Source organism: Erythrolamprus reginae, chromosome 2, assembly GCF_031021105.1.
Source record: "Erythrolamprus reginae isolate rEryReg1 chromosome 2, rEryReg1.hap1, whole genome shotgun sequence".
Classification (NCBI taxonomy): Eukaryota; Metazoa; Chordata; class Lepidosauria; order Squamata; family Dipsadidae; genus Erythrolamprus; species Erythrolamprus reginae.
Window position 1 is genome coordinate 156069068 of NC_091951.1, and position 11248 is coordinate 156080315.

At 39.6% G+C, this 11248-nt stretch overlaps 1 protein-coding gene across 6 annotated transcripts in view; it reads left to right on the top strand.

Annotated features, from left to right (window-relative positions):
- The window catches only part of PCYT2 (phosphate cytidylyltransferase 2, ethanolamine), a 29733-nt gene extending 21133 nt beyond the window's left edge, over positions 1-8600 (top strand). For all 6 annotated transcript variants that reach the window (XM_070740134.1, XM_070740133.1, XM_070740139.1 and 3 more), the window contains 7 exons: positions 1779-1917; positions 2420-2502; positions 2608-2685; positions 3665-3730; positions 5868-5933; positions 6586-6674; positions 7511-8600. In XM_070740134.1, the coding sequence (XP_070596235.1) occupies positions 1779-1917; positions 2420-2502; positions 2608-2685; positions 3665-3730; positions 5868-5933; positions 6586-6674; positions 7511-7631 (642 nt within the window). In that variant the 3' untranslated portion in view covers positions 7632-8600. The remainder of the gene's footprint in view (positions 1-1778; positions 1918-2419; positions 2503-2607; positions 2686-3664; positions 3731-5867; positions 5934-6585; positions 6675-7510) is intronic.
- Positions 8601-11248: the final 2648 nt, after the last annotated feature.

Below are 11248 nucleotides of genomic sequence, written 5' to 3' on the forward strand. Positions count from 1 at the left end.
TCATAACATTGGCCAGAGTTAGGTCTCAGCACTCACGGCCCCCATGCCTGTCGGCAGAGATGAGTCTTCAGAGTTTTGTGAAAGGCCAGGAGGGAGGGGGCGGTACATATTTCTGGAGGGAGTTCGTTCCAAAGCACCAGGGCCGCCACAGAGAAGGCTCTTCCCCTAGGTCCCGCCAGACGATATTGTCTGGCCGACAAGATCTGGAGAATGCCGACTCTGTGGGACCTAACCAGCCACTGGAATACATGAGGCAGGTAATCTGTCCTAAGCCATGTAGGCTTTATAGGTCATAACCAATGCTTTGAATTGTGTCAGGAGACCAATCGGCAACCAATGCAGCTGACAGACTAATGTTGAAATGAGGGCATATCTTGGAAACCCCACACTTTATTTTCCATTTTTATTTAAAGACTCTTACTAAAGGACAAACTTGTAAGCATGGATTTCAGAGTTACAGTATTTTATAATCAAGGAGTTTGTTTGGAGCCATTATAGCTAGTTTTAAGCTTTGCAAATATTTCAAGGAATATCTGTACTACAGGTCATTGATGGCAAACCTATGGCATAGGTGGCACGGGGAGTCATATCTGTTGGCATGCGAACCATTACCCTAGCTCAGCTCCAATGTGTAAATGTTTGCCAATCAGCTGACCTTTGGCTTCCCCGGAGGCTCTGGGAAGGCATTTTTGGCTTCCGGGGAGTTTCCAGGGGAGTGGGGGAGGGCATTTTTGCCTCTGGAGTCTGGAGAGGGCAAAAAACGGGCTTACTGGGCCCACCAGAGTTTGGGAAATGGGCTGTTTCAAGCCTCCAGAGAGGGGGAGGCCATTTTTGCCATCCCCAGGCATTGAATTATAGATGTGGGCACTCACGCATGCACAGGTACACAAGCTTTCGGCACCGGATATACATATAAAATATTTTTCATATTTTGCTTCTTTATCATACAGAACTATTACAGTATGTAAGACATTACTATCATATTATGCTTTGAAGAATTATATAGCTTTATATCAAAGGTCGGTTCCTGCCGGTTCGGACCGGTTCTATAGAACCATTATAACATGGCAGCCTGGGTCACTGGAACCGGCAGCGACTCAGGCCTCCATTCCCCTGAGCTGGTTCTCTTGGATGCGCCATAGGCAATGCCATCTTGTTTTTTTCTTCTGCACATGTGCAGAAGCTTTTTCAAAAAGTACTGTGTTTGCGCAACACGCATGCGCTCACATGTCGCATCCCTGAACAAACTGGCAGTAGAAGAATCTGGAACCCACCCCTGTTTTATATGTCTTACAACAAACAAGTTTGTCTTCATCATTAGAGTTGTAATCTGCATGCAGTCGATGAAGTCATTCTACTGAGTTGTAGAAACAGTCCCAAAGAATGCCAACTGGCGGAACTAATTTTCCTTTCCATTTTACACAGTTTCTAGCATTTACTTTGCATATATGAAAGACATAACTCAGAACAAAAGAAGACAGAGGGGATATATGGATGGGCAGAATCTTCTAAAATGTAGACTATAAAATAATAAATATTAAATTCCTTTAATGTGTCAATTCTTTGTCATTATGACCTTTAAATATGTATATCTACTTAGACTGGTCTGTTAACATTTTATAGCAATTACAGGGTCTTTATCAGTGCTAGTTAATATATAAGTTGATTTATTAGAATTATTTTTTAATTTACTATTTCATTTAAATTGCACTCCTTATATTCAAACAGAATTACTTTAACAGCTACAAAAATATTGAAGATGTTATTTTCTTCTCCAGTGCCCTAAAGGTCACAGTCCCTGGACTGGAGTTTCTCAGTTTCTGCAAACATCTCAGAAAATCATCCAATTTGCATCTGGCAAGGAGCCTCAACCTGGAGATACCATAATCTATGTGGCGGGTGCCTTTGATCTTTTTCGTATCCTAGATTTGTTTTCTTTGGGGAAGAATTGAATTAAGAGTTTCTTACAGCAATTTAGGAAGTCCTGATACCTGTTTTTGATCTCCCCCACCCTGATATTCCCCCCACCCTTGGAATAAATCTAGCTCCCCCCCCTCTCTCTGAAAACTATTTTGTAATAGTTACTTTATTCAGCCACTGTTTTGTGCCTTACCCCTCAATCTTTAGAGAATGCTGAATGAATGTCAATTAATTTTAAGTATAATTATAGCTTTTAAAAAAAACCAGGATGCAGATGCTAAAGGTTGCAGTACAACAAGCAATTTCCAATAGTTCCTGCAATCAATTCCAGAACTTTTTCTGAGCATGAGCCTTGTCTAGTTATTGTAAGTCTTGTAATCTACAACTATTGTGAGCTACTAAGGAAAGACATAGAGGGCTTGTGAAAAGGAAATAACTTATCTGTGTCTCATTAGCTTCATTTAGTGCCTAAGGTTTGCTTTCTTAATATATACATTAGATGTGGGTCATGTGGACTTTCTGGAGAGAGTGCACCAAATAGCAAAGCGTCCTTATATCATTGTTGGGCTGCACTTTGACCAAGTGAGTATCAGTTCTGTATGGCTTGGTTGGAAGACTACTTACTCATTTTCACCTACTGGGGAGATGAATTAGGATCTGATGCTAATTGCTATAATTTAATTACAGGAAGTGAATCTCTATAAGGGCAAGAACTATCCCATAATGAATGTGCATGAACGAACTCTCAGTGTTTTGGCCTGCAGAGTGAGTATTTGACTGGAACCATTCTCTTCTTTTTAAAAAATCATGTTTTATTTGCAGTTTTCCTTACACACCATACATATTTTTGAGGACAGTGTAATGACTGGATCAATGTCCTTTTAAAACAATTTTAACAATAATATAACAAATAAGTATGCATAATCCTAATCATCCAATTTCAGCAATACCATTCTCTCCTTAGAGTTCTCTCTCTCTCTTTATATATATATATATACATATATATAGAGAGAGAACTATAAAGAGGGAATGGTATTGCTGAAAATATATATATATTGTCATTGGGATTTCTCTGAGTCCCTTGAGAACTCATTGTTTGTTTGTTTATTAGACCTTTGTCCCATTTTATTACTTTATAAATAACTCAAAGCAGTAAATATATCTAAAACCACCTCCTATTTTCTCCATTACAATCCTATGAGGGTGGTTGGGCTGGGAAAGAGTGACCGGGCCCAAAGTTGCTGAGTCTATTTTTCATGCCTAAAGCAGGACTATGGTTTCTAAGTCAACTCCTTAACCACTGCACCACACTGGCTTGCTCTAGAGATTTTATAAAAGAGAGACTATTATTCTCTGGTAGAACTTGTAGAACAGGAGTCCCCAATCCCCCAGTCTGTGACCCAGCCCATTGGGAACCAGGCCACACAAACTGGTGAAAGCTGTACTTGTGCAAGCAGCTCACCTGCACAAAACCATTCCCTCTCCTCACCAGCCATCCACAGTGCTGGAAAGGTCAGGGACCCTGTTTCAGAAGACACAGATTTCAAGTACTACTTCTCTGAACTATAGTCCTATTAGCACATGCCACAAAAGTAAGTCTCATTATCTAATGGAATATTTCAGTGCCACATTTGTCTCCTAAAATCTTAGGTTTCATATTCACTAATTGAAACAATAATTGATAGATGTGTGGACTGTGTAGTTATGGCTGGTTTCCCCCCCCCCTCCCCCCTCTTGTCTTTAGTATGCTTCTGAAGTAGTGATTGGAGCTCCCTATTCGGTTACTGCCGATCTGCTTGATCATTTCAAGGTGAGGATGTCTGACTTCCTTCCTTCCTTCCTTCCTTCCTTCCTTCCTTCCTTCCTTCCTTCCTTCCTTCCTCTTTCTTTCTTTCTTTCTTTCTTTTTTCTCTCATATATATATAAATTTCTTATGTCTTATTGATAAAAAACCCTTCAAATTGGGCAAAATGATGCATCAATGGGGCAACAATTTTTGAATCAACAATCCAACAGGTCATTGGTTGTGTTGTGTACAGATAATCCTCAATTTACAAATACAGTTGACCACAGAATTATGATCATAAGTCATTGTAGTAATCAGTCACCACATGATTGGATTGGATTTTATAATGGTAATTAAGCAAGTCATTAAACAGAGGTGGTTGTTAAGCAGACCATGTGATCATAAGTTCAAATCCAACTTATCCAGTGGGTGCTTTTTGACAGAAAATAGCAAAAAACTTACAAAATATAATGACATAACCACGTGAGTGGTGCAGCATCCATAAATTTGAAGATGCATCATTAATAACTTTTTTCAAGTCTATCATAACTTTGAGTTACACACACACACACACACACACACTTATATACAAAGTTTTAGAAATATAGATAGTTCTTAATGAGGGAAATGGAATTCCAGGTGCTGTTAAGCAGAGTGGGGATATAATCTATTTCTTCCAATGCTCTGAAAATTGATAACTTGAAAATAGCTTGAAGTGGATATGAAGTGAGGCAACAGCATCCGGGAGACAGTTGGGAAATTTTACATTTTACAGGATTTGCCAAAATATAGTGTCTTCAGTAAGGGGCATATTGCCTATATCAGCGTTTCCCAACCGGTGTGCCAGGTGTGCCGTGAAGCTCCTAGGGAAGCTCCAGCTGGGCGGGGCGCTGCCGGTGCCGACCTGGAGCTCCCGCTCGCAGCTGTCCCCCGGCTCCTACTCGATGCCGCGGTTTTCGGCGCTCTCCTGCTGGGCCCCAAAGAAGGAAGGCAGGAAGAAGGAGAGCTTCATTCTTCGCGCCTTTTTCTCGCCTTCCTTCTTTGGGGCCCAGCAGGAGAGCGCCAGAAACCGCGGCATCAGGCAGGAGCCGAGGGACAGCTGCAAGTGGGAGCCCCAGATCGGAGGCACCGGCAGCGCCCCACCCAGCTAGAGCTTCTCTGGCGTCGGCGGCAAGTGTCCTTTGGGGCCCGGCGGGAGGGCACTGGCGGTGGGAGGGGGGGTGGCTGCAGCGGCCGCAGGCAGTCGCGGGGAGATGGCGGCGGCGAGAGGGAGCTCCAGGCGGCGGCGAGAGGGAGCTCTCTCTCTCTCTCTCAGCTGACTGCAAGCGGGAGCCCTGACGGTGGCGGTTGGACGTGCTGCTGGACACCGTACGTGCTAGCGCTGCGGGCCTGGCATATACGGCGTCCAGCAGCACGTCCAGCTGCCGCCGTCAGGGCTCCCGCTTGCAGTCAGCTGACAGAGAGAGAGAGAGAGAAAGAAAGAGAGACATAGCAAGAGAGGCAGAGAAAGAGAGACAGAGCGAGAAAGAGAGACAGCAAGAGAGATAGAGAAAGAGAGAGAGAAAGAGAGACATAGCAAGAGAGGCAGAGAGAGAGAAAAAGAAAGAGACATAGCAAGAGAAAAAGAGAGACTTAGCAAGAGAGGCAGAGAGAGAGAGAGAGAGCAAGAAAGAGAGACATAGCAAGAGAGACAGAGAGAGAGAAAGAGAGAGAAAGAGAGAGAGATAGCAAGAGAGGCAAAGAGAAAGAAAGAGACATATAGCAAGAGACAGTGAAAGAGAGAGAGAGAGCAAGGGAGAGAGAAAGACATAGAGGAAGGGAAGGAGGGAGAGAGAAAGAGAGCAAAAAAGAGAGAAAGAAAGAAAGAGGGATGGAGAGAGAGAAAGAAGGGAAGGAAGGAAAAGAGAGAAAGAGGGAGAAATAGAGCGAAAAGGAGGAAGAGAGAGGTTTTTTGTCCAAACTTTTCTTTAGCCCGCCCCCCCGCCCCCCCCCCTTTCAATGTTCCCCAGGATTTTGAAAATATGAATAATGTGCCGCGGCTCAAAAAAGGTTGGGAAACACTGGCCTATATCATACAGGTGAGTTGTGCCTGTTATATGATGAATCAGCCTCCAGGCAAAGAAAGACTAAAGAAGATGTCACAGTTTTTCTTTTTGTATAGGTGGATCTTGTGTGCCATGGGATGACTGAGGTAGTATCTGACAAGGATGGCTCAGATCCATATGGGGTAAGAATGATGAAACCCTATTTTCCCCTTATTTGGGCCTCAGTTTACAATATATGTCAGGGGAATAAATTTATTTTCTTTTATAGAAATACAATACATTTCCCTTTAGTAAGAAAAAAAAATTGACAAGAGATTTTGGAGCTTGTTTAGTCTGTTCTCCAGATACTATTGATAGGTAACTTCAAAAGCCCTGTTCTTTTGATTCTTTATCATGTTGGCTAACAGTTCTTCAGTTTGACATGCTTTTAAATAGATTTTTTTTACAATATATGTCAGTAGAATAAATTTATTTCGGCATTTTAAAACTATTCTTTGGTCACAAGAACCGTAAGAATATAGTTTATAGTCTATTTGAATTTGGATGGGGCTTTCTGGAATAACATCACTGTTCCTGAAAATCGATGGCATAATTTCCTCCATGTTGAGATAGCACATCACATCCTATAAAATATTTAAAGTACGGTAGTTGGTGAAAAAAAGACACACACATCCCAAATCCAAGAGAGTCATCCTAACCCCACTGACATACAACATTGCTCTGTCAGTTGTAGACCCATGTTAAATGAGACCCCTGGCCATCACTTCTGCTACAAGAGATTTTGTTTTCATTTCTCATTCATTCATCCATTCATTCTATTCTCTGTATCTACAGGAACCCAAGAGACGTGGTATTTTCCGGCTGGTAGACAGTGGCAACAATCTCACCACTGATCTGATAGTGAAAAGAATAATTAAGAACAGGTTAGCTGCCTGTAATTTTGTGTGCAGTATAAACTCTTCATTCATTGGACCTATCTTTTTATAGCACAACACTAAGCCTTACCCACAAAATAATAATTTACAGAAGGAAGAACCTACACAAAAGCATTCTGTTTTGTTTGGGGATATATTTTGATTTCTCAATACTGAGAGTTACAGTGAAAGTTATTATATTTTTGTACCGTAGTTGCGAAAAACCGGACATGGGGGCGGGGCTTTGTGACAGCAAAAATAGCAGTATTTGGTGTATAAGACATACCGACATTTCCACCCTCTTTTTTGGGGGGGGGGGGTGTCTTATATACTTCAAAAAATACAGTAGTTATACAACTGTGGTTCTGAGGATATATTTTTTACAATATAATGTGAACGCTCAAAATTTTCCCTATAGTTTTAGGTCTACATTAATCTATAGGTCGCAGAATGCCAGGACTCCCTATAGTAGCATTAAGTTATATTCTCATTTCCTTAAAAATAACCAATATTGCAACTAGAATACCTTTCAGTATTAGGAAGAAGACATGATAAATTTTTTTATTGTCAGTATTTGGATTTGAACAAGAAATTATGCTTTGGATCAGCATGAGCACTCTCTTTGTATTAATCACTGTTTCTTAAAGAGCCATGCTTTTGGCCACTGTATGACACAGAACCTTCATGGATCCCAAGCACCCTGTCCTGCTTTCTGATCTACATGTAGAAGAAAAGTCTTAGAAATAGCTCAATGCAGACATAGGAACATCAGAGTTGCCCAGCAATTTGAACAAGTGTAATGAAAATAAATCTCTCTACAATGATGGATGTCTTGATTGTTATAGGCTGGAATTTGAAGCTCGGAATCAGAAGAAAGAAGCCAAGGAACTGGCTGTATTGGAAGTCATGAAAAGAAAGGAGGAAGCAGCCCTACAGAAGATAGGTTTAAGGAACCAAGAAAGTTAGCATGGGGACGAGTGCTGCAGAATCCTCTTCTTCTGGACCAGCAAACTTTCCTGGAGAATAGGACACTGCTGAATTAGGCCTGGGGCCACAGTTTTCCTGGCTTAAGTAAATCAGTTGTCCATAGGGAAGAGCCAGGTGGATGCTGCTGTCTAATTAATTGAGAAGCAATGTCTTTCCAATAACCACTTTAAATTCTGATGAAAGTTAGCAAACTTTTATCGGTTTTATCTACTGGCATTTTTGACTTAATGGAACTAGGGAATTTTCTCAAATTATCTTCTGAAATTTAAACATCTCCCAACAATCTCTTTAATTTGTGCCTGCCAGAGATAATTATCAAATGTATCAAACTATCCTTTCTGGATTCAGAGTCCTTTGTAAACAACAATGGTTGCCATTAGAGGTTGCTCCTTTTCAAGAGGACAAGATGCAGCCAAACTTACCACTGTATTTCCCAGCTAAGTATACCTAGAAAAGAAAGAACTGTAATTGTATACACTGCCTTACATCTGGTGCATTCAGAATCTTTCCATATTGTAATTGTGGAAGGAGTTCAGTGGAGTTCTCTAATTTCAGATAATGCTCTCCTGACTTTGTGTACAAATAAGTCTGTTAAGGTCCATAGCTATGCAGGAGAGCTGCAGTACTAATTGCTACCATAGCACAACAGTGTAATCGTTAGAAAACTCACTGTGGCCAAAGTGAATTTTCAGAATTTCCATATTGACCACAAATTACATCCTGGAAAAGCATATTGTCCCTTGTTTATAAATGCTTTGTACTGTACTGCTAACTTTGGGTGCTTTGGTGATGAAGCTTACTGCCTAAAGCTTTTTTTCTCACACATGATGAGGAACATAGGAGGGCCACATATAAGAATGGGTTTCATTCTCACCCAAACAAGCTCTTTTCAGTCTTGATCTTGTATATTTTCAGCAATGGATATTAATAAAATCTTATTAACTAGCATTTATAGTTGAAGTCTGAAATTAAGGCTAAAAGGATTGAAAGAAAAATAGTTGAAACCTAACCAACCAAAGGTATATGTACTAAGCAAGTCAGTGCTTGAGAAATTTCTTTCATTTTCAGTGTAAGATGCTTCTATACAGTGATTAGAAAACACATAATCATTTATCCCCATACTACATTTACAAGAGAAGTAGTTGACCCCTCCATACAATGTTAACTATTAAATGACACATTGAAATATATATGTCAAGTACAGAATATTTAGTATATAAAGTAAGGACGAGTTTCCAAGGGCAACCTTTTATTAATAATAATTCAGAAATAGAATTTGTTCTACTGTGGGAACGGCACGAGATAAACTTTATATCTGCAGTTGCTATGGACTACATGGAATGAGATATCGAAGTTTTCCCCAAAATATATATTTTCTTTTACTGAAATGTAGCTTGAGGGACTACATTTGATCTCAGCAGGAACAGAGACATGTACGGTAATTCCTTCTTAACTACTTCTTCATTCCCTTACATTTGAGGGGAAAGACAAATGTAAAATCTTTTGATTGGACAAGTTCTACAATTATCTTTGAGTTTATTTTCAGGTTTACCAAGATAACCTCTAACTGCTATGAAAACATATTTGATTAAATGTCTTATTTTTCCTCTGCTGGGCACTACACATCAATACAATTTCATAGCTGACATTTTGAAGGAGAGATGATGCAGAACTTCCTTTACTAAATTATCTCCAAACTCTAGCGTTTCAGTAAAAGCAATACAGAAGACATAAAATGACAATATGTTCGTATTCTGTTGCCTCTATGCATAGGAATGTATAGAGGCAAATAATTAGTATAATTTAAATAGAAACACAATACATTTCCCTTTAGTAAGAAAAAAAAATGACAAGGGATTTTGGAGCTTATTTACTCTGTTCTCCAGATACTATTGATAGATAACTTCAAAACCCCTGTTCTTTTGATTCTTTACCACGTTGGCTAACAGTTCTTTAGTTTGACATACTTTTAAATAGATTATTTTCCTTTGTGAAATAAGATACATGGCCATCTTCAGACCCTTCTTTCCCTTTAAATTAACAAAGTACGGTAGCTTGTCTGCCAGAAATGTCTGTCCTTCTGTCTCCTGTTTTTTAATCTTGGGCTTGTTTCCATTTTTGAATTAATTTCTCTGAAATATGAGATTGCTTGGGGCTTTTACCACAGTGTGAATTTTTTAAAGGATTTGTCATTAAATGCAAATAGTGCAATACAAAAATGTTAAATCTACCTCAGGCTGCACATTTCCATAAGAAAGGTTGTCCCTGGCAGCCAGTTGCTTGAAATTGTTATTAAAAATGTCAGACTTATTTAATTTCTGTCTTCCCTGCTGGAAGAATCTGAATCTGGAATTTCAGTTATCTCAATCAGAGGCAATAAGTAATGGCTGGCAGAGCTAGAGTTACTCACAACACCTTATTGCTGTTTTATAGCCCAAAATCTTTTGCATTTTACATTTCTTTGCTTTCTAAGTGCCAGGAGTCCCTTCTTTTTATGTTGATGTTTGCTGATAGGTTGTTTCTGCCTTGGGGAATGAGAATGCAGGGTAATAAATTATGGGAATGCTTTGTGAATTTCAAATGTCAAGGCTGTTTACTGCTTTCAGATAAACTTTCAATAAACTTTTGGAACTTGGCATCTGTTGCTCAGTTTTAGGAGCAATCTTCTTCAATTATCGCTAGAAATATGGGGAATTTCTGGCCTCTTCCTTCTGATGTGTTCTGTAGATGCCCTTTCTGAGGTTTCTCACTTGTCCCAATGCTGCACTCTTTTCAGAGACTAGACTTTTCAGAGACTTTTAGATCATCTCCTAAATATAATTTCATTTATCTCATGTCTTTCCCCTTGAAGTGACAGGTAGCAGCTTAATTCCATTCTCTATTTACATTTTCTAACATGAGAAGGGCAAGTGAGGCACATGTAACATAGGAGTTGGGTACCTTGAAGGCCAGAAAAATAGTTGAGGAATGGGAGGAACATGTTACTCTTATCCTACTTCCTGGAAACAATATTATCATCAGACAAAAAAAAGAAAGAAATCCCACTAAGTGGAAACTGCTCCAGCTTAAAGGTAAGAAAACAACATAGCTTCAGTTAATTGTTAAGCTTTCAGTGGTCTGAAATGTTCTAGGATACACTTATTAAAATTGTCCATAATCCCACATATCAGTAAAAAACAAACCACATAATTCTGTTAGGCTCTTGACATAGGACAAATCTCAATTCATATTTCCAAAGCTGTGCTATTTGAGAATAGTGGAAGTCAAATCCAGCGCATCTGGAAGACAGAAATTTCAAGAAAGATGATCTAGGTTACTGAAGACTCCAATCCATTATTTTAACCCTCTAATTGTAGAGAAACAGATTAGCCCTTTAAGTATTATTTTACCAAAGAGTGAAAAGTTGAGCAATAAGAGTTCAGTTCCCTGTACTACCCATTCTTGTATCACAAGCTTTAGGGAAGCTCAGAAATGTCCAAGGAGTGTGTGTGAATCAAAATTTTGCAGGATGTTGGGTACAGTGTTACAATCTAAGATGGGGATATAAAATGAGTGAAGCTTGCATCACAATGCTGCATTCACCACCACCATATTGT